Raw genomic sequence first — 24310 nt, 5'->3', positions numbered from 1 at the left:
ATCACCTGTGGTAAATTCAGTTGATTGGATATGATTTGAAAACCGGTCCCAGGGTTGATAGTGCATGTCAAAGCACAAACCAAGCCTGAAGACAAAGGAATGGTTTGTAGACCTCTGAGACAGGATTATCTCAGGCACAAGCCTGGGGAAGGTTACAGAAAAGTTTCTGCTGCTCTGAAAGTTCCAATGAGCACAGTGGCCTCCATCATCTTTAAGTGGAAAATGTTTGGAACCACCATGACTCTTCCCAGAGCTGGCCAGCCATTTAAGCTGAGTGATCGCGGGAGAAGAGCCTTAGTCAGAGAGGTGATTAAAAACCGGATGGTCACTATGTCTGAGCTCCAGCGTTCTTCTGTAGAGAGAGGAGAACCTTACAGAATGACCACCATCTGTACAGCAATCCACCAATCAGGCCTGTATGGTAGAGTGGCCAGATGGAAGCCACTCCCCACCTGGAATTTGCCAAAAGGCATCTGAAGGACTCTCAGACCATAAGAATCAAAATTCTCTGGTCTGATAAGACTAAAATTGAACTCTTTGGAGTGAATGCCAGATGTTATGTTTGGAGAAAACCAGGCACCGTTTAGCATCAGGCTAATACCATCCCTACAGTGAAGCATGGTGGTGGCAGCATCATGCTGTGGGGATGTTTTTCAACAGCAGGAACTGGAAGACTAGTCAGGATAGAGGGAAAAATTAATGCAGCAATGTACAGAGACATCCTGAATGAAAACCTGCTTCAGAGTGCTCTTGACCTCAGACTAGGGCGACGGTTCATCTTCTAGCAGGACAATGACCCAAAGCAAATCACAAAAATATCAATGAAGTGGCTTCACAACAACTCGGTGAATGTTCTTGAGTGGCCCAGCCAGAGCCCAGATCTAAATCCTATTGAACATCTCTGGAGAGATCTGATAATGGCTGTACACCGTCGCTTCCCATCCAACCTGATAGAGCTTGAGAGGTACTGCAAAGAGGAATGGGCAAAAATTTACAAAGACAGGTGTGCCAAGCTTGTGGCATCATATTCAAAAAGACTTGAGGCTTTAATTGCTGCCAATTCAGTTTCAAAAAATCTTTTTTCACATTGTCATAATGGGGTATTGTGTGTAGAATTTTCAGGAAATAAATTAATTTAATCCATTTTGGAATAAGGCTGTAACATAAAAAATGTAAAAAAAACCAAAAAACAAAAGTGAAGTGCTATGAATACTTTCCGGATCCACTGTAATTTATTCTTACTGAGCTCAAACTTCTGATAGGTAGAATGTTTAAATGTTACCTCCCCATAGTAAAACTGCTGTGTGTGTTCATCTGTAACTTTGATTAAAAAGTTGACAGACAGTAATAAAAACTGCATGTTACTTCTGTCGGTTGGACACAATTACATGTATGCAATATGTGCAAACACAAATAGTCTTTTTATAAATCACAGTCATGATTGTGTGGTGCTACTCAATATGGGGAGACTCAAAGTCTAGCAAAATGAAAATGAGAAGAACGATGTCTGTTCAGATGAAGAGTTCAATAGTGGAGGAGTTGTGACAGAGGGATGGAGTAGCGAGGGGTGGTCCAGGGGGCATGCAGGGGCAGTGACAGCAAGCACAAGGGGGCAACGGCGAGGGCGGTGGTGAGGAGGAGACAAGATTCATACAAAGGGATGCACAGGGAGAGATAGAGGACAGAGGAGAAGGGCAGTGCGAGGGAGAGAGACAAATTCTACGTGCGGAAATAGGAGATGACAGGTTGAGAGCAGGAGAAAGAGAGAGAGAGGACAGAGAGAAGGAAGATTTAAGTGGAGCAGATGGGAACTGAGAAGAACTGGATGGAGAGTCTTGGGCCACGTCATTGGAAATGTGAGCGAAAAAAATGGGACAAAAACACAAAAAGAACATGCAAGTTAGAAATACATGACTGTGTGAATGTGAAGAATGAACGGGGAGTCTGGGAGGTGGGAAATGGGGGGTTGTACTAGAGGATAGGAGAGGACAAGTCACGTTGTAGCTGACAGAGGGAGGCACAGGAGACTGTCAGGAGGAGGAGACAATGGAGAGAAGGATGATCTCCTTCTTTCTCTTCTTTTCCCCCCTCTCTCTTTTTATCCCTTGCTTCAGTCAAGGGGAGGAGAGGAGAGAAGGGTAGATGGAGGAGGAAGCAGATCGACAGCTTGAGAGGCAGAGGACAGCTGAGTCTTTTAGCTGATGCCATGCGCTGTGGTCCACTACTTAAAAAAGAGCTGGTCTGTAACACTCCTGCCAACTTATATCAAAACAGCTTAGTTAGGATACAGCTGATAATAACATGCATTTGGTTTACAAAAAGTAATTATTTCCTGCCCTTTGTACAACAGAACTAAGTTTATAGCTAAAAACAGTACTTGTTTCTTGTTCCATTGGCAGTATACTGTAGGGCCTTAATTTAAAGAAAATAAAAAGAAAAGAGTGTACATGTGTAACAGGAAAATATTGTTTTGAGCGGCCCTTCCTACACTTGTTGAGGCAAAGCATCATGCTGTGATTGCTTCACATCACATGACCATATACATGCATGTTCAAACCAGGTCCATGCATATGGTGTTGGGAGGAAGGGAAGGGGGTAACAGAAATGAAGAGTCTCTGAATAAAGAAAGTCTTTAAAATCAAATTTTAAAACAAGTAGTGAGTGATTTAACACGATATGGATGTAAACAGGGCCTCAGAAAAGGATCTGATGTTCTATAAATGTGCCAAAGGCAATGTTTGGATGTAGATTTCAAGTCAAAAAATAAATATTAATAGTCCACCTGTGATTAACACTTTGGCAAACTGCAAGAAGGTTGTAGAGGAAAACAAAAAAAGGAATGAGTTGGGGAGGAGAGGGTGAGGTTTGGGTGGGGGGTTCAGCTAGATGGGGCTAAACTTTACCATCCGCCTTTTCCTGGCACACAGCGCTATCATCTGCAAAACTTCTGGTGCCTGAAATGTTACCATAGTCAAATATGGGCCCTTCCAGCAGAGTCACAATATCCATCCGGTTCACTTTAGTCAGGACCGCTGTCAGTGCATCCGCTATGAAACAAAAAACATAAAAGTAACTTATATTCAGAATAACTTTAACATTTATGAAAGATATCTAAAGAATTATATATAACTGAATAGAACAGAACAGGAGGGACGGACAAAAAAAAAAAAAAGATTCTCACTTGTGGCGTTTTTCCCATCCCGACTGACCCACTTCTTAAGGAGCATGAAGCTCTGGGCTGTGAGAGAGTTTGGGTTCTCTGTGCGAATGTGGTTAATCTCATCCACAGAAAAATTCATCTCTCGAGCAAGCTCTATAAAACAATAAAACACATTTCATTATAGCTAGAATCATCTTTGGACAGACAGCTTATAAAACGCTTTTTTAAAGCTGAAGTTATATATCACTTGCTGTGTTGCATTTGTTGAAGAATTAGTTTTTGAACTTAATACCAAAACTATAATCAGAATAAGATTTAAAAATAAAGAGAGAGAATACTTTTGAAGTGTCTTCAGATTGTCAGATGTAAAGAAAAAATGATGTAACAAATAAATGCAGAATTGGGCTGCAAAACCAATCGCATGCTTAAGAGGGTGCCAGAGCACTGCTGTGCTGAGAATCACTTCCCATAGTTTCTTAGTTCAAAAGTTTTCATTAACCATCCTACTTACATGGTATATGCAAGAATCCTAAAGGTAATTTCAATACCTTTTTAAGACTTCTTAAAATCTTCTCAGAATATTTTAAGACCTCATTGCCAAGTTCTAATCAGTATCAAATCTTTAACTTAATAATCAGTTGTTAATAAACAGTTGTAGTTAAATCAAGAGCACAACCATGCAACAGAACTCAGCTAAGTTCGGAAGAAACAAAGCTTGAAGGAATAAATTATACAATTGTTTTCAGTGACAGGCTTCAGCCACTGTTTAAACTCGTCTTTCTTCAACTAGGAGTACGCAAACTTACATTTTCCCATTTTGCCATCTGTTTCGCTCTATGGTTTCACTACATATGGAGAGCGTTGCAAATTAGGTGACATAACCTGGATAAGGAAGCTAGACCGGACGCGCCCCAGCCTAAACTAATCGCATGGCTCGAGCACCCCAATGTTAATATTTGCAGGAAAATAAGTATATTTATGCTTTTTGGAGTCAAACACTTTAGACAGCGCTTGAACAAAAATTAAGACCTCATAAAAACACGATTAAGACTTTTTAATACCTTTTAAGGGCCTTCATTTTCTCATATTTGATTTATCAACTTTTAATACTTTTTAAGACCCAGCAGACACCTGTACCTAGCTTAAGTTCAACAATGAATAATTAGGTGGATGACAAGTAAAATGCAACCTCTCAATTGCTGGTCATATTGGTCAAAGTGAGTCTCACCAGTCCAGCTCAGTCCCAGATGGTCAGCAACAATGGCCATGCGTAGGTCTGTTCTTTCACATGGACTCTGTGGACCTGACATGACATACAGAACATAATCATTACAAACAAGTTATATGTTTATTTCAAATTAAAAATCCAGATGACTTCCTTCTTTTCTGGCCAAAACAAGAAAAAAAATGAACAAAACTACATTAATAGGCCATTTCACAGGAGGCGAAAAACTAGGGAATGTTTTAAATCGTGTTGTGTTTGGCTAGAAAAGGAAGAACAGGCAGACAGTGAACTACAATGTTTCAGCTACACAGCTGGTGCTCTGATTGTGCAAGTGAAACAAATTTTTCACAGAATTTATGCAGGCAATAACTAGTGTGTATACCGCGGAATTAAAAACCTTAAAACAAAATATAAAAAAAAGATATTTTGTTGAGATGAGGCATGCAGACAACATGGTACTACACATTTTTTTTCTAACAGAGTTCACAAACAATGAAGCAGGTATAAAATCCTCAACAACAATGTTCCTATTACCAACTCAACACAGATAGACTGTTCAGTGCCCCACCCCCATTATTTTGATAAATTATCTCTGGAAGGTAAGGGAGAGAGAAGGGGAAATCTGACAGGGACAGATACAGAACGGTACAGTCACACAGCACAGTGATGAAAGAATGACAAGAATGACAGCTATTATTCACGCCACAGGCAATCCAATCAGTCACAACGGTTCATGCAACTAAGGATCAAGTAAAGTTTTCAATAAAGTTTTACAAACTAGGCTTGATCTCCGCGACGGGGGGCGATCTGCGAGCCCCTTCGTTCTTACTGCCCTCCTTCCCTCCTCCAGTCCGCTTACTCCTCCTCTCACTGCCCGCAGCCCTTGTGGCCTTTGTCCTCGAGGGTGTGACCCCACGGGAGGAGCCAGCGGAGAGGGAGGGCTGGGACTGAGAGGGGTCCGATAGTGAGGTGCTTCGTGATGTGCTGCTGTCCTCCTCCGATTGCGACTGCTCTCCCTGTGTCTGTTTCTCCTCATCTGAGAGTCGTTCGGCCACCTTTATTGCTTCTCCACTAACATTCTTTAGGAACTCAATTGACTGCCTGCACACCTCGTTAAAGTTGCCTCGACCTACCTCACTAACTGAACATCTGGAAGCACCAGATGACCTGTCTTTGAAAGGAAGCCTAGTTGGAACTACTGGTCTGACTGATCTCTCTGACTCAGGCTTACTTGATCTGGGAACTACTTGGAAGCTAACTGCACAATTTTTTTTCATGTCTTTGACAGGAATTTTAGACTTGTGCTCAGGTGTTATGGAGACAGGGTCCACTTTCCTTGCCTCTGGCCTCACAACCTGCTTAGGTTTTTGCTTTCCTGAACTGTGTGTGTTAAAACTGAATCCAGCTGCCTTGACTGGGAGCCTAGACTTTGGCTGCCTGTTCTCAAAGGCTACTTTATTCTGATGACTTTGAGAAGCTTTCTCCACAGACTCCTTACAGAACTGAGCTTCTATTCTACTAGCTTTCTGTAAGGTGGGTTCAGAAGATGACTGCAAATTGAACACTACACTTCCACACTGGATGTAGTTGGCCTGCACATTGGATGACTCTAAATTATTGTTGTTATTGTAGTTTTCAGAGGGGTAATCTTTTCTGCCCATTGTGGGAGAGGTAGTGCATCTGCTATCAAAGTGACTTTCGGCTAACTGAGACTCCAAACTAATGTATTCCAGCATCTGACTGTCTGAGGACTCAGCTTTTACATCAGTCAGTTCAGCTGAGCCAGGGTCTTTCTTTATAGTAATGGAAGCTGCGATGCCCATCTTAATGGGGGTGCGTAATTTGGGATCAACCTTGGAGGCTGTGACAGTGCATGAGGTGGTGTCAGCGGATGGAGGTGCTTCCAGGCAGTCAGCACTGCCCTGCACTGTGCTGCCTCTCGATGGTGTTAAATCTGTAGTTGCCTCTACCTTCCCCTCTACAGTTCTTTCCCCTGCCTTTGAGTGAGAGGTGACTACCCCCGAATTCCTGCCCCCTTTCCCCTTGTCCCCTGACTGCCCATCTGATGTATGCTCACCAATCTGGAAAAACTGAAGTCTCTCTTCAACAAAGTCCCTCTTGCTCATGTCAATAGCACCACTGCGGGTCATCTCAAACATCTTGCCCTCGTGGAAGGGGAAAGGGTTGGGCTCACTAGTTGGGGTGCTCTCATCTGTCGGGGTTCTTGCTGGAGTGGTATCCGGTGTGGTAGCTTGTGATTTGTCTTCCACTGATAAAGCACAGGGCTTCGGATCTTCATCTTTATTTTTAGCATCAAAAGCTCCTTCCTCTCCCTCTTTACCAGACCATGGATCGAAATCCAAACCTTTAGTAGCCACAGTTTTAAAAGTAGTGTTTATGTCCTCCTCTAGTTGATACTTGAAATAGTTTTCTGCCGTACCTTGTCTATCAGGGTGTCTTCCCTCCAAAGAATAGATTTTATCCTCTTTGCCATTGTCTGACTTTTTACCAGATGACCTCTTTGCTTTTGCCTTCTCTCCTGTTTCCTCATTTGGTGTGCTCTCCTCTTCAATCACTTCAAGTTTGCTCTGGTTAAAGGAACGATCTCCTGTTTTTCCCTCATTCGACAGGCTAGATGTTTTAGGGTCACTCAGTCCATCGTCCTCATCTTGTAGATCATATCCATCAAGAGAATCTATCTCAGTGGCATCTGTATCATGTGAAAATTCAGCAGTTGTTGCTATTGAGCAATCAGTGATAGATTGATCATTTCCATTTTGTTCACATTCTACATCATCACCTTTCACAATGCCATTAATACCCGACTCCTTGTGTTGTGAGCCGTTTCTCTCTGGTTTCCTAGGTTTAATACGTTTCTCACACTCCTCAGCCATTTTGAAGGTGTACTTTTTAAGTGGGGCAGGCTGAAAAACAGATTCATCATCACTGGAATCACTGTTATCCGCTCCAGGTGGAAGAGGGGAAGGAGGCTGCACTCTGATTACTGGTTCTGCAAGGAGATGCCTGTCATGTTCCTCTTGAAGGTTTACCTCTATCATCTCTGTTTCTGCTTCTGAGGAAGGGCACGACCCCCTCTTTTCAGGTTCAGTATGCTCAGTCTCTAATGGTGGTGGTGGTGGGAACTCGATGTAAGCTATACGCTTGTCTTTTGACCTTTTTCCAGTCGAGTCTTGCTTTCTTTTTGATGATTCTGATGATTGATTGGAAGTTTTGACATTTTCTGCTGGTATTTCCTTGAAAATGAATGTCTTGGGCTGCTCCTCTTCCTCAGATTCCTCTGGTATTGGGCTAGGCATGCCAGCCATAGAACCAATGACAGGCTCAGGAGCCCTGGAGTTCAGGTCATAGCTGACCTCATCAGAGGTAGGTGTCTCAGGAGTTAGAGGACTTCTCCCTGAGCTGTCCATAAATGTTACCTGCTCTAACGTGTCATCTTCAGGGCTTCCCTGAGGTGATTGTGGCTGCTTCTGTTTTACAGAATAAAAGGCTCCACGTGTTTCATGTACTGTCCTGCTCTCGTGGCTTACTACTTTTTTGTAAGTGCTCAGCTGCCCAGTAGCGGTTTCTTTCTCGTACTGTTTACCTACTTGAATGCTGACATACACAGGAAGAGGTTTTATGTCTGCACCTGGGGTCACTTTTTCAATGTACTCAACTTGGTTTTCGTCCACTCCATTACAGACTATATTAACAATCTGCCGAGTAGAATCTGAGTTCACTACTGATGACACATCACTATGTGATTTGGTACCACCTGAACTGGGGTGCTGTGTATTTCTTGCTTTGTGAGACCCTGTTCTCTCAGATTTAATGGAGGAATCTAACTTTAATGTACTACTTTGATGATGATCTATAAAACTAGATGACACCCTAACAGGAATTTGTGATTCCGAGTTTTTTTTTAGAGAACCATTGCATTTTTCAGGACTGCTTGGGTCTTCTCGGATTACCAGCTCTGTGTAAATGATCTTTTTAGTTGTTTCTTCTTTTGTGGTATTGCCTTCTCTCAATAAATGAGACTCATTCTGTGCGTTATCCTTTTGTCTATCATGCACTAGGGTGTGTGTAAGCTTTGTCTTTTGACCTTTCAGTTGCCCATTACCATGATTTTCCCAAGTTTTGTATATTTTCCTGTCTTCGTTAGAAATTTGCTCCTTGCTGTAAACATTTTGGTGATATTTTAGTGAAGAGTTATCTGACCTATTTCCCTGTCTGTCACTTTGCTGATTATTGGCAAATGCTTGAGCCTTTCTAACATTGTAACTGTGCCCACCTTCATTATCTTTTTTGGGACTTCTTTCATTATCTGAAGACTCTGCTGATTTTGGGAGATTACTCCCTGCAAACACTTGATAAACAGGCAGCTTACTTTCCTGTAACTTCCTCACTGGAGATCCAGAAGTTTGTCCCCACTGTGGCCCTTTATCTGGTTTCTGGGCCTCAGACTCAAACTTCATTCTTACTGAGCTAACCTTAGATGTTGAGGGTTGGAAATATTTAGATGACTCACTGGCACTGCTAGCAGATGAACAGTCGCCCTTTTTTGGGTCGTCACTGTAATGAAGCAAGACTCGTCTTTCAGGACTACTAGGCAAACTAGCACATTTTCTGTCATGAGAACCATACTTATCCCTAAACCGGTCTCTACTCCAGTCTTCTCCAGTCCCCCCATTTCTGTGCCCTGACCTCTCTGGGCTACTGCAAGTTGAGCTGGGCCCAGAACGAGTCTCCCTTGCATCTTGTCTACGATGTTTCTTCTCAGGGGACTGAAGCTCGTCATTCAGTTTTTCAGTTTTATCACGAAAGAACTGTGAGACTTCAGTAAGTTTTTCCTCTGCCTCTTTGACAGTTCTGTCTACTCTGTCCTCATATTTCTGCTTTTCTCTGCCTTTTTTCTGCCCATCCTCAGAAACTCTCATCCAAATTGACTTTTTTGGACTATCAGGATCAGAAGCATACTGCAACAAAGTGAGTTTATCATAATCATCTTCTGATGATCTACGTGACCTATCAGGCTTCAGCATGAATTCTCGAATTGATCCACCTTGTGTTCCCTCACCATAGTATCGAGATCTGTCAATGACAGATTCATCGGAGTCTGAATGAGAAGAGTCAAATTTTTCTGACAGGAGCATTTTATCTGCAAACTTGTATGAGTCTCCCCTTGTGTCAGAGGGCTCATCATCTTGGTACTCCAATGACTGGTGGCCAAGTGATTTTAAGGACTTATCGTCCTCCACAGAGACAGGCATGTGCATTCTAGAATCTAGATAGCAAGGAAGAGATTCTTCAGGCTCTATGCTATTACGTTGCTCAACACCCATCCCATTTTGTAGTTCTTTCATGCTACTTTTGCCCTGATATATATACATTTCCTTCTCAGGGTGATTTTTTGTTTCTCTGATAATCACTTCAGTTGGTTCAGCTTTGTTGCCTTTCTCAATGTGAACCTCAATAATGCGCTCAACTTTGGGCATTGGGTCTAAAGGCCTAGCAGATGGATCTGCTCCTTCGCTGTTGCTTTTGTGCTCAAACAACCCTGTTAACTCTCTGGATGGGTCCTTCCCAGACTGGAAGGCCTTCATTATATCTCGTACAGACATGGTCTCCTCCATTCTCTCAGATGCAGCCTCTTTAGTTGGAGGTTTGTGGTATACCATTCTTGTAGTTGTTGTAATGTGAGTTTCCTCTTTGACCCGCATGCCTTTGCCCATTACATCCTCCTCTGCATTGACTCTGGCTTGGTAAGCTTTAACTCTTTCTTTGATGGATCCACCAGGTGATCTGGGCTCACTGTCTGCACACCGCAGGAGAGGCTTTGTCATTCTAGCATCCTCCAGTGCTTGCTCCTTTGAATCTTCTGGAGGTTCATAGCTCCGTATGACATGTACAACCTCAGTGCGTGTTTCAGTGATGACAGGGGGAATCTCCTGAAAGAGGCCTTTGGGCCCCATCCCCTCTGCACTTTGGGGAGCTGAGGGTGTCCTCTCACTGCGGGTCTCAAATCCACTATCTGAAAGCGGACTCTTGTCTTGGTCATGGGAAACATCATCAGGAGAGTCCAGTGCTATTTCAGGGCCAAATAATGCATCAGCTAGCTTTGAAAGTTCTTTTTCTGAAGGTGAGGGACGCATATTTGTTGGAGGCATTTTGAGTTTGTGCTCCTGTAATGCCATTGCAGGTTTTAGGACACGTTTCTGTTTTTCCTCTCCATCTCTCCTGGCCTCCTCAGTTCTTTGTTTAGCCTCTGCTATTTTAGAAAGAGAACTTGTGCCAATGTCATTGGTAAGATAATCAACAACTTTTGCAAGGTTAAAATCTCTGTCAGATACTGCTTTTGTTTTGACTTGAGGAGCTACTGTTTCATATCGAGGGGGGCATCTCCATTCATTTTGTGGATTATCATCAATGTCATCCTCTAGGACATCCGTTTTGTGGTTTTTAATATTTGCCTTACTCTCTCTTAAAACATCCTTGCTAAGTATTTCACTGACTTTGACCAGGTCCTGTTTTACTTTCTCTACAATCTTGAAAGGTTCCTCATCCTCCACTTTATGTTCCTTAGAGTCAGAATGGTAACCTTTAGAGCTTGAATTTGTATCAGTTTGCAAAATTGCAGACATTCTAATAAGGTCCTCCTTCATTTCAGCCACATCTTTTAGTATCTCCTGACTGTTGGACAGAGGGGATGAAGAGGTAGCAGATTTTAGTGTTCCTGGGGACATGTGCAGGGGAGTCTTGACAGGAGACAGAGTTCTGGCAAAAGAGGACTGATTCTGGGCATTTACCTCTTGGGGCATGACCTTTCTAGGAGACAGAAGAGCAGCTGACGATTTGGAGACTTCTGGAAGCTTTTTAAACTGGTGTTCTGGTAAGACATTTATAACTGAATAGACAGGAACTGTAATAGTGCTGGAAGTTACAGACGTTGTGGAGTTGGGAGGGGATCTGAGGGAGGCATAGAGTGAGCTGGAGGCAGAGGAACGAATGGATTGGTAAGAGGATGAGGGAGTAGAGGAAACTGACTTCAGTGTGCCATAGCCAGCAGAGCAGGAATTAAATGTTTTTTCCACTTCTTCAAAGGCAGCATTCACACTTGTTGTTGCTGCATTTGTTGTGGCTTGAATTCTTTCCTGCAAGGTGCTGGTAAGATGGGTTGTTGGGGAGGAGGAGCGATATTTGTTTGGGGAAACTGTCCCATTTATAAGTGCAGCTGCTGTATTGGCTGAGCCAGATTTCAGAGGTGAGGAGAGGGATGACAGGTATCCTCTGACTGAGGCATCAGTGCTGGTTCTGACAGAGGAGAAGCCTGGGACAGTTTTAATCGGGGAGCAGGTAGCTGGAGAGTTTGAGGTTACAACAGACTTATATGGTAAACTTGAGCTGTATATGTTTAGTGAAGACTTGGGTGAGGCTGGAGGTGTCATAGCTATAGAGGATCTTTCCAGCAAGGTCCCAACAGATGGCACAGGAGAGGTCCTGGCTGACAGGCTTGTGAGACCTTTATGTGAAACTGGGTCAGGAGCACTCTTCCCTGGAGAGGACAAAAGGGTGGGGGAGGCCTGAACTGGATACTGAGCACCTTGAACTACAGTCTTTATTGGTGAGGAGATTGTTCTGTAGGATCGAATTGGGGATGCAACGTCACTGGCAGATTTGATGGAAGACGCTGGCGAACCTCCAATGATAGATTTGATGGGAGAGGCAGAGTTTACAGACCACACCGACCTCAGTGGGGAGGCTGAGGGGGTGTTGGAGGAGGAGCTGGAGAGGGAGCCAAAGCCAGACTTTGTCTGGATTGGGACGTTGACTGGAGAGCTTGTTGCCCAGGCCTGGTAGGAGCGCGTCGTAAAGACAGGCTTGTAAGCGTAGCCAGAAGGCTGCGTCGTGGTTTTTTGAGGGGTGTTATGGCCTCTTTCTGCTGTTTCTAGCATAATTAAATTAATAAACAAAGTAAACGTAAATAGTTAAAGAAGAGAGAAAAGAGAGATGAGAAAGATTTAGTCAGGGGATAAATCCAAATACAACCAGCAGTGAAAATACTGAAATTGTGGAAGCTTTTGAAATGGGAAAACTAAGTGAAAAACATAACTCAAACTGTGGCAAATGGGTGGAGGTGGAAAAATTATGAAAACAAACGAACAAAGACAAAATCAGCCAAATAACAAAAAAAGCCTGAAATTATATTTTGTATAATTACATTTACATTTAGTCATTTAGCAGACGCTTTTGTCCAAAGCGACGTACAATTGAGAAGGCATTTAGCGATTCAACAAGATGATATAATTTATCATATGTAACCATCTTAATCATTGATTAATTTCTTGAATCTTGTTACTTGTTAAGTACTGGTGTTTGGTACAAAGCTAGGGGGAAAACTAACTAATCATACTAGAGTATTAGTAGTACAGAGTACAACATAAAATTTGATTCTGTCAATAAGAATAGCCAAAATTGGCAGTGTAATTTTATCCAAATAAACCTACCAATGTTCATTATATTGTTACTGTAGGCCCATGTGGGAGAAAAGAAGAAACTGTACAGTTTTACAATTACAATCACTATTTACATAATAATGCTTATTTAACTGAGAAACACCTATAATTAACAATTACATTTTATTTACAAGTCCTCTAGATTTAAAATGTTATGAAAAAAGGGTGTTGTAAAAGACTGATATTGAATTCCATAGTTCCAGTTTAATTGTTTTAAAAATAATACAAGACATCATAATGGATTTATTCAAAAGCACATCAGGCGATACAAAAATGGAGTATACAAAGTAACAGCAAATCATATGAAATGTAAAACAATGAGACAAAGAAAAAAGCAGAAAAGGCAACAAAAACGAAAGCAAACAAATGTATTCATTACTATACATAGACATTTCATATGGGCTATTCTGTTTTTGAAAATGGTGGTACAAGATTATTGTTCCTTCATATATGCCTGTATCAGATGCCTATGTACATGGTAGATGTTAAATGGGTGATTATGTCATGCTGATGTTTTAAGAATAAAGAAAAAATAGGGACTCACTGGATGCTGGATCGGCCAGATAGCTGTAGCGCTTTCGCAATGCTAATGAGGCAAAGGTATGTCGTCGATCTTTGTCATTCTGCAATAACACAAAAGTAAAAACCCTATGTAAGAACAAAGTGACAAAAATCGTAGAGCAGTGATCTTTTAAGTGGCCAGCTACTACCACTTCCTTTTGACCGTATGGAAAGCATTGTATCTATATTGGTTAAGATTTTTTACTGCATTTTTTAAAGAAAAACATTAAGTGGTGAATTTTAATTTAGTGTAATCAATAAAATAATTGAATTGCTTCAGTTTCTGTAAGTTTTCTGTGCTATATTTCACTTTAAAATGGGGTCTCCTTAGAGAAGTGTCAACTAGACAAACACAGGCCATTTGCTAACAGTTTTAGAGGTTAGTATTTTCCAGTGAAACGGTCTAATTGCTTCACTTTGAAATAAAAAAAAAATAGAAATCAAATCTGCAAAAGAGATATGTGTAAAAAAAAGTTTCCACCAAGCCACAAAATAACACAATGCTTTAAATCTACTGATAAACGCAAAAGGAAGTCATGCACTTGCCTGACTAATGACAGGAGCATTTGACCAATCACATAAATAAGCGTATGATCACATAAGCAACACACTAAAGGCAGAGGTGGACAAGTTATGAAATGCGTACCTCATCATCAGGATCCGACTCCATTTCCTAAAATTTCCCAGCAATACAAAATGGAGCAGCAGCAGCCGAGGATGGTGGGTAAGTGAAGATGGGGTTGGAACAAGAGAAAAAGGACAGTAAGGAAGTGGAAGAAAAGCAGACGCACAGAGATTAAAAGACAAAAAGGCAAAGCAACAAAGCAGCAACACAAAAAAAACTCACAAAAGACATGTTTAATAGACTTCAGACAATACTAGAGGAAGCATCACAGAATCATCTTCATATTTGTTCCTACCTTTCTGTGTGTTGGCAGTGTGAAGTTAAGGTTGCAGATTGCACTCTGTGGCAGGCCTTTTGCGGTTTTAGGCTCTCTAAGGAAAGATATTCTCCCACATGGCTCTTGGCCTATATCTCTGACCTACAAAGCACACCAATGACAAAAAATCTTTATATAAACCTTCAGATATAAGAGTAGCCTAATAAAAGGTGTTGTATTTTGTTTTAAGCTGAACTTATCCCCTCAGGGGATCTGCCACGGTAATACCATCGCTTGTTGTAATACCCCATCTTAAAATCATTCACAACTGACTATGTTTGTGTGATGCTGTAACAACACTGTCAACAATCAATATAACACTTCAGAAAGCCTACTTCAGAGTACTTGATTACTATAATAATAATAATAATAATAATAATAATAATACACTTTTATTTATTTTATATATTTATATATTTTACATAATAATATTATAAATTATTTATTTTATATTTATATAAATATATATTTTTATATTTATTTTTATATAGCACCTTTAAAAGTAGCATCTTAAGACACTTTACAGACGTATAAAATGTGCAGCAGTAAAAGATCCATACAAGGATAAATTAAAAAATGTAATAATAAAAATAATTAAAAACATAAAATAATAATAATAAGAGTAATAGATCTAAAAATTGAATAAAATCAAATAAATGCTACCCTAAAAAGGAAGTTTTAAGAGATAATGTAAAAATACTCTGCATTGGATTCTGCATTGTGAATATCAAACCTTAGATTTTAGCCGTATTGGCTGAGAAGTTAAAAGACCAGTATAAAACAAGCAAAAAGAATGTCTAGGAGTGTATGGGATTAAAAGCTCAGATAAATATTGTGGAGCTAGACCATTCAAGGTCCTCTATATGCAAGCAACTGATGTTCTGAGTGTGTATCTTTAACAGCTGTAAGATTTAATTTGAGGGTACCATTAAAATCTCTCAAACCTTGATGTTGAATGGGAGTCGGTTCTCTTTGAAGGCATAGAAGTTGAAGATGAGTTGCTGGCCACTCTTTGCTAGAGGATAGATGTTACCGTAGCATTCTCCATGGATAGGCTTTCCCTCCAAAATCTGACAAAAAATGAGAGACAAGTCATAAGCTCTTAACATTCATGCCTCAATTGTGTTGATGACTGATCAATGTTTTCAGATGCTCCAAAAACATGTGGTATAGGTGAATTGGGTAAGCTAAATTTTCTGTAGTGTATGAGTGTGAATGAGCGTGTATGGGTGTTTCCCAGTGATGGGTTGCAGCTGGAAAACATATGCTGGATAAGTTGGCGGTTCATTCCGCTGTGGCGACGCCAGATTAATAAAAGGACTAAGCCGAAAATAAAATGAATTAGTGAATAAAGTGTTTATATTAATATAAACTAATTTAGAGAGCAAAATAGATTTGCAGGTAGATGTTCTGATATGGTTTCTGCAGTGGATTGTCTTATGTTTGTACATACGTGAATATTCACAAAGTCATGACTCACTGTTTCCAAACAAAGCATGTTCATTGTTAATTATTTATGTGAATGTGTGTATTGTGTGTGTAGGCTTGTGTGTGAGTTAAAGTTTCACACCTCAATGTCTTTGCTTCGTGCCACCTCCTCGAAGTTCTCCTGCTGCTCCAGTGTTTTGTCGACTTTGTCATCAGTCATGCAAAAGCAACGCATGCTGAACTCGATGTGGTCGATCATTTTAGCAAACACCACAAACTTAGCCAAGTACGGAACACAGATTAGCTCTCGGTACAGTTGAGAGGCTAAACCCACTGTCTCGCTGATCTGCTGACAGTCTGCCAACCAAAACCTACAGAAAGGACAGAAGAGTAAGACATTTATTTAGAATCAGGAAATCCTTTACATTTTAAAAAATATTGATCGTTCAACGTTCACAGGACAAAGAATAATGGTTGTAAAATGTTTACACTAGAGATCTACACGAGTCCACTTGGATACAAAAAACCAAGTACACCTGAGACTAAAATGTCCCAAACATCCAACATTTGCCTTGGACACAGGTCAGGTTTAGTATTAATTGCATCAGGTCTAGGGTATTTTAAAATAAATGTGCATTTTCCCAATCAGAGCGACGCGGTGGCGCAGTGGGTAGTGCTTTTGCCTCACAGCACGAAGGTCGCTGGTTCAAGCCTCGGCTGGGTCAGTTGGCATTTCTGTGTGGAGTGTGCATGTCTCCCCGTGTTGGCGTGGGGTTCCACCGGGTGCTCCAGTTTCCCCTTACAGTCCAAAGACATGCGCAATAGGTGAATTTGGCAAACTAAATTGTCCATAGTGTATGTGTGTGAATGAGAGTGTATGGGTGTTTCCTAGTGATGGGTTGCAGCTAGAAAGGCATCTGCTGCTTAAAACACATGCTGGGTAAGTTGGCGGTTCATTCCGCTGTGATGACCCCTGATGAATAAAGGGACTAAGCCAAAAAGAAAATGAATGAATTTTCCCAATCAGACTAAAGAGTCTTTTTATAGTAAACAGCCCACCATGTTGGCAGAGAATGTAAGTGTAATGACTGATGATGGATTGATGTTTAAGAAATTCAGCGCATACTTGTGAGTTAATAAAGTGCATTTTGAGGACTGCACATAGAAAATGAACATCGGCGATGTTTGTAAAATTGCACACAGAAGTCTTATAGATATAAAATGCATCAGGTAATCCACTCACTTCACTACAGTGAATATTCATTTTCGAATCTCTTAATCAGAGACTGCTGTAACAGCATTGTACACAACACCAGCAAATCCATGATTTAGGCTATCCGTTTAATTTTATTTAAACTATCAGATTTATTTGAAATTATTATTATTAATTATGGTTAGGCAGGCAATAATGTAAATTAATAAGTTAAATAAGTTAAGTAAATTAAATGGAAAAGTGGTCAAACCAATCAGCAGGCATAAGGATTTTTCCTGACTGACTTCACACACATCAGCACTGTTGAAATACGGGTCCAGTTGGGTTTGCAAATAAATTCAGTCGGGTTAAAGCTGGGTCTAATTTCATAGGCTCTGTCTTGGGTCAGGTGTTTATTTTTAAAATAATAATTTATGCACGCTGAGTTAAGTATGTTAACTTTACTGAACATATTAATACCTTTAGATTAGGGGTGCCCAAACTTTTTCTTATGAAGTGCCAAAAATCAAACTTGAATGAGGCTAGTGGGCCAAAGGTAAATATAGTTGCCATGTGTAATTTCCTTATTTATTTAATATCCATCTATCCATCGAGTGACAGCATTTACATTTTAAAAACTCAGATTCATTTACAACATTTAATTTCAGTTTGATTGTTTTAAGCTCAGCAATAAAACAAACAAACAAAAAAAGGTTAAATTAGAAACGACGATCTCAGTTAAAGGCATTCTCCCCAACTCTCTCCATCATGCTCACTCTCTTCTCAGATGGGATGGTGGGCCAAATCAAAGGTTACAATGGGCCATCTTTGGCCTGATTTCTGCTTTAGATAAATAAATACTAAATAAAAATTTCAAACTAGTTTTTGTGGACAGAATTAAATTATTAAAGTGAAGTAAAGCCATTGCTGTAGCAATAAGTAAAGCCATTGCTGTTGTTTAAAAGGAAAGAACCACACACAGCTCATACACGCTTTGTCATTGTATCAGATTTTGATAACTGCATACAAACTTCTCCTTCGTGTTTTTAGTGTTCCAGGATAAGCTCAGTCAAATGTTTAATCATCTATTTAGTAAATGCGGCTGCAATTTCAAAAAAATGAAATATCTGTATCTTGAGCAGCCTGCAGTAAAGTACAATGACAGGATTTTGGGCACACAAGCACTGCCTGCACACCACCTCCAGCAGTAAGTGAAACAACTGCCATTATGATGCTTTCAGCTATCCACATTTCTTCTCTTGAAAATGAGCTAGACCCTCGAAATCATTTATTTTGATAAATCCATTTTGTGTGGTATGCATATAATCAAGAATAATAAATATAAATATGCAGGGTAAAATTAAAAACAAGAATAAATTACATTAAAGGTTAACTTGGAACAAAAAAAAACATTGTTCTCATATTGTTTAGCTTATGTAGTTTAACGCTGTATTCGTTAGTTACATTATTATTTGATTTTAAGGACATTTCAAACTTATGAGAAATTTTGATCAGAACAATTATCAGATCCTTCAAATCGTTTAGTACATACTATCTCATACTTAATTGATACTGTTCATCATGTGAAACTTCCCCAATTCACTATACAGGAAATGCTGCAGACTGCAGTTATACAACAGTTCAATCAGAATCTGACATTGCAAATGTGCAGATAATCAAGATTAGAATTATATCATTTAATCTAGGGCTGATGTGATACACTGAAACATCGGCTGTGACTCACCTGGCAGAAACATTTGTGGTGAAGGATACACAGTCTGTGACAAAGGAGAGCGGAGTGGTCCCAGTAATGTCTTCCCACTGTGCAGGGGATGTTCCACCTAAAAATATGCACACTTTTAATCACTGATGTTGGAAAATCCTACAGACCTGGAGAATAGAATTATCACAAGAAATTGTTGGTTATGATAGAATAAAGAGCTTAACTATGTTCTGGGCCTTTTATATAATTTCAGAACAAATTTTGATATAATTTGCAAATACATGTTTTACTTAAGTTTCTTTTTATCCATTTATGTAACACAGCAAGTCTAAATGCTGAATATAAAATGAAATACAAATAACCACCAGATGATGTTGCACATTTATTTAACCATTGTGATTCATTAATATTTCTGCCCTCAAATGAAAGTATTGAAATATTAAAATCTAAATTTCACAATGCGAAATTTTTCCTCCCATCTTATTTCAACTGAACACACGCACACACACACAATCTACCACTATTCACATGCCTGTGATGCTACACAGCAGTCTAAGGCAGGGTGCAGGCTCTCCTTTGCGTCCATTAGCAACAGCCTCTTTGGATCTGGGCGGCACAGGGATTGTCATGGTAATGGGCTTGTGGAATTTCCTTCTCCTGGGCTCCACAGTAACAATCGGGCTGAAGGAGGCACGGTTACCAATGATGGTCCTCACCGTGTCCTCTGGCACTGGCTGTGCCTGAGAAAGAAATAGACAGAGACAACAGCAGTATTAGGAACATTAGGGAAATTCATGTTCTATAAATTCTAGACACTACTTTATTCAGTACAAAGTTTACACAGACTTCACTATTTTAAAGCAAAGCTTAGTAAAGTTTATCCCTCAGTTTCCCTCAGAGACTTTTAACCAAAATGTACAGTTACCTGTTCAGTAATCATAGCTCAAAAAAGTTATCCTTTGTCTCTGGAACAAAAATGTTATGCCTCTATTTTCTGACTGGCTTCTTGGACTTACCTCCACTTTACTTTTGAAAAGAATTAGATATACCTCTTCTAGAAACTCTGCGAACTTTGATAAAATGTGGGATCCAGAGTTTTTTTTTTTCTAAAACACCATAAAGACTAATAGTGTTGTTTAATTTCTGAAGATTTGTAAGGTTTTTTCTTTCTCTCTTTACATCCATTGCTGTGTCTTTTTGTAGATCATATATGTCTTGTATGCTGCCATTTTACCTTGTTAATGCTTTATTTTACATTTTGCACAGATTATTGTTTTATGATGGGTTTATCTGTCTGTTCTATGTCTGCAAAAACTATAATTAAAAATATTCAAAAAAAGGAATAGGAGGGGAAAACTGTGCATTTACTAACTAACCATCTAAGTGTAGAGCTTTTTATGACTGTAATCTCCGTATTTTCTCTTTGTGAAACACATATATTGTTATTTTCTAAACTATGGCCATATGATATTTGCTACTAAATGCATCCTGACAACTGTTATAATACAGAGAGACTCGATTATAGTGTTTGCATGTTCTCCCTGCGTTCACGTGAGTTTCCACCGGGTTTCCCTCACGGTCCAAAGACATGCGGTACAGGTGAATTGGGAAGGCTAAATTGTCAGTAGTGTATGTGTGTGAGTGAGTGTGTATGGATGTTTCCCAGAGATGGGTTGTGGCTGGAAGGGCATCCGCTGTGTGAAACGTGCTGGATAAGTTGGTGGTTCAATCCGCTGTGGCAACCCCAGATTAATACAGGGACTAAGCCGAAAAGAAAATGAATGAATGATTATTATTATTATAATTATTATTTTTTGTATGTGTGTGTGTGTGTGTGTGTGTGTGTGTGTGTGTGTGTGCGTGTGCATGTGTGTGTGAGAGAAAAAAGATTCCAGACCTCTTGAAACAACAAGACAGGCCAGTTTTATGTAAACTGGTAAAATTACTTTAAATTATGCATCAATCTGGTTATTTCTTATGAACTGATTAAAATGATTATTGAAAAAAAAATCTCTCAAAAAAACTCACTATGGATGCCTATTGTATACACACAATTTTAAAGTGCCATGATTATTATTTTTTCAGAAATATAGCTCTTTGTGATTGCAAAATATCTGCTATGCGTTCACAAAGCACAATAAATAGTTATTGTCTCAAAAAAGAAAGAACCTACTGCATTCTTAACTACCAGAAATGAGGAATATAAAACAGTCATATTTCTTTTTTTAGTCATATTTTAACTTGACCCTAAACACTAGGCTGAGGCCTGAAAGAGATTGATTTGGGCTGCTGACGTGTTAAAAAGATTGTACCTATGAATTTAGAAAGACAGAATCCCTGAGAGGGGAGAGGGGAGACTGCACTGTATTTTAGGAGAATGTTAAAGTGATTTTTGACCATGGATGCAGGTAAACTTATTGCAAAACTTATTTATGAACCATTAAAAAATGTATAATATGGGCACTTATAAACTCCAGGATGTTTCTAGGTTTTCCACCTGAAACCACTACGATTAAATGACAAAGTCTGATCAAACACAACAGTCATCTTGATAAGCTCTTATGCTTATTATTTATGTATACCTGTAGTCCTACGCGAATCTTCTTGGTAAGCGCTCCCTGTGGGAAGGCAGCCTTCACCATGGGAACTGCTTCACTGGTCAAGACTCCGCCCTCTGGGCCCATGTGATCACTTTCTTGCTTAATACGTGACACCACTGCAAAGTACTGTGGGAAATCTTTTGTGATGATGCGGCAGATCCGCTTCTTCTCCAGTTCTGCTGGACTGTCCATCTCTGCAATCAAATATGAAAAAAAAAAAAGATAAAATTATAAAGATTTATTTAAATGTGTCATAAATTCATGTATTTAGAGTTGTATTTTGTGGTTTTCACATATATGAAAACAGTGGCAGGAATTAATATCAACCTCTGCATAAACAGATGAGTATTTGAAGTGTACTGGCGTCCCTTCACTTCGGAATAAACAGTGATAAAACTGTGTATAAATGCACAAAACAAAACACAATGCATAAATGTGCATTTAACCCTTAATTTCAGAAGTCTAGATGTGTTTGTTGCCTCATTACAAACATGTAACGTCGCATATTTCACAATATGCACGTTAAAAATAACAAAAGATACAGTTTAACACACCCTATGCCTCTTTGGGCATGCTAAACAAATTTAGAATCCATCTTTCTTTCCTGAACTAGGAAATGTTGTGGCCAGTCAAAAGCTGCCAGCAGTGTCTATATTAAAGATTCTATGTGGATCATCAGAATCAATGGTTTGTTCCGATTTGTCTGTTTTCCACTGAGATTTTACACTCATGAAATTTACATAAGAACTAGGAAACAATGGTGTTTGAGGCTCAGTATGTCATTTCCATGCACTGAACTCTTATTATTCAGCTATGCCCAGCAATATCCTTGAACAAAGGTGGGCAAACTACGGCCCGTGGGCCATATGCGGCCCGCTGAAGACTTTCATTCAGCCCGCGAGGGAGTTTTTAAAATGCTGCTTCTGAGTAAATTAATGATGCAATACAAGTGAACGCCATTTGATGGCAGTATTGCACGCGGTACAGTTAGTCCAACCAGTATAATTAGAACACATTCTCGAATATTAAAATGCACTCGACCATTAATGACTGAAAATGAGTAAGGCAAAAAAAAAAAAATCACTCTGAATGTCGTGTGTTTAAGGAAGAATGGACAACAAAATACTTCTTTACCAATATCGGACAGAAAGCGGTAGGTCTAATATGACAAGAAAGTATTGCTGTTTTTAAAGACAACAACCTAAGGGACCGATCACACCGAATGCGCATTTACGTTCGAAAAATGCAAGATGCACCGCACTGCCTTTTTGTTGACAAGAAAAAAAGGCGCGCTATGCGCTTTTTTATGTCGTTAGGCAGCGACTGAATCAGCTAGGTATTTTGCGAGGGTGTTGCTGTCAATATTAATATTACTCTATTTTCAGGCTCTTTGCTCACATTGAAACACTCATAATAACATGACTTGGAATAACAAAGACTAAGATTCTTCTTCCATTTAATCTCAATCATTCATTCATTCATTTTCTTTTCAGCTTGGTCCCTTTATTAATCTGGGGTCGCCACAGCGTAATGAACCACCAACTTATCCAGCATATGTTTTATGCAGCTGATGCCCTTCCAGCTGCAGCCCATCACTGGGAAACACATACACACCTATTCACACACACATACACTACGGACAATTTAGCCTACCCAATTCACCTGTACCGCATGTCTTTGGACTGAGGGGGAAACCGGAGCACCCGGAGGAAACCCACGCGAATGCAGGGAGAACATGCAAACTCCATACAGAAACACCAACTTACCCAGCCGAGACTCGAACCAGCGACCTTCTTGCTGTGAGGCGACAGCACTACCTACTGCGGCACTGCGTCGCCCTCCGTTTTATTTCATAGTTTTATAATGACTGATATGAGCATATTAATACAAGCTCAAATGAGATTGTTGTGAATTTGACTCAAATTATATAATAATTGCTGGTTAAATGTATAATTTTTTTCATAGAATATATTTTCCATGCATACATCCACTTTAAAAAAGTTCTTTTATCAAAGATTTGTGGGTTTTATCAAGTTTTAAGATGATTGATCTGTATGTTCTTTAAGTAGTAAATTTAAGAATTATTTTTAATGTGTTAATATGAGATTTTTTCTATCAGACAATATATTTTCTATTCTCCACTGTAAAAATTATTACATTATTATTATTATATTTTATAAGAGATTATTTATTGTTTTATGAGGATTGATATAAATATAAATAGCATTGCAAATTCATTTGACTTGTAAATTTGACTCAATAATAACTATTAAAAAATAAATCTGTTTTGTGTTAATGTGACATGTTTCTGTCCGATATTACATGTTTCATGCATACTGTCACTATAAATAAAAGTTATTTTTTGAAGGATTTGACATGTGGCCCTCAGGTCTAAAAGATTTGCACACCACTGTCCTAGAAGATATTTTCATTCTATGGCACCTTTAAAACGACACATTCAGAAGTTTGCAGTTTAATCAGCTTTTATACGTTACCTTCGTCCATGCCATTGAGGATTGAGGTGAGCTCTGTCACTTTGCAGTCATAATGATGTTCTTTCCACGTCTCTCCATTATCACTGCGTAAGACGATCAGCTCTCTCTCCTTTCCTCGCATGGAGCCAAAATGGGGAATTTCTACTATCACAGGTCTGAAAATTAAGTAAACACAATTAAAGCCAATTCACTGAACATTAAAATCAAAATACCTTAAATCCATTTACAGTGCATCTGGAAAGTACTCATAGTGCTTCACTTTTTCCACATTTTTTTGTTACAGCCTTATTCCAAAATGGATTAAGTTTTTTTTTTATTTCCTCAAAAGTTCGACACACAATACCCAATATTGACAATGTGATAAAAGATTTTTTGAAATTGTTGCAAATTTATTACAAATAAAAAAGCTGAAAAATCACATGTACATCAGTATTCACAGCCTTTACTCAATACTTTGTTGATGCACCTT

At 39.4% G+C, this 24310-nt stretch overlaps 1 protein-coding gene across 6 annotated transcripts in view; it reads right to left on the bottom strand.

Moving 5' to 3' along the window:
* The window catches only part of ank3a (ankyrin 3a), a 154082-nt gene that overhangs the window by 15370 nt on the left and 114402 nt on the right, over nucleotides 1-24310 (bottom strand). For all 6 annotated transcript variants that reach the window (XM_056477644.1, XM_056477646.1, XM_056477649.1 and 3 more), the window contains 13 exons: nucleotides 23842-23996; nucleotides 21329-21540; nucleotides 19279-19486; nucleotides 18768-18864; nucleotides 15974-16202; nucleotides 15348-15473; nucleotides 14383-14505; nucleotides 14109-14135; nucleotides 13446-13524; nucleotides 5164-12333; nucleotides 4389-4463; nucleotides 3182-3313; nucleotides 2904-3047 (listed from right to left, as the gene is read on the bottom strand). In XM_056477644.1, the coding sequence (XP_056333619.1) occupies nucleotides 2904-3047; nucleotides 3182-3313; nucleotides 4389-4463; nucleotides 5164-12333; nucleotides 13446-13524; nucleotides 14109-14135; nucleotides 14383-14505; nucleotides 15348-15473; nucleotides 15974-16202; nucleotides 18768-18864; nucleotides 19279-19486; nucleotides 21329-21540; nucleotides 23842-23996 (8777 nt within the window). The remainder of the gene's footprint in view (nucleotides 1-2903; nucleotides 3048-3181; nucleotides 3314-4388; nucleotides 4464-5163; nucleotides 12334-13445; nucleotides 13525-14108; nucleotides 14136-14382; nucleotides 14506-15347; nucleotides 15474-15973; nucleotides 16203-18767; nucleotides 18865-19278; nucleotides 19487-21328; nucleotides 21541-23841; nucleotides 23997-24310) is intronic.

The sequence above is a fragment of the Danio aesculapii genome, chromosome 17 (assembly GCF_903798145.1).
Source record: "Danio aesculapii chromosome 17, fDanAes4.1, whole genome shotgun sequence".
Taxonomy (NCBI): domain Eukaryota; kingdom Metazoa; phylum Chordata; class Actinopteri; order Cypriniformes; family Danionidae; genus Danio; species Danio aesculapii.
This window is presented reverse-complemented; position numbering and strand designations above follow the sequence as displayed.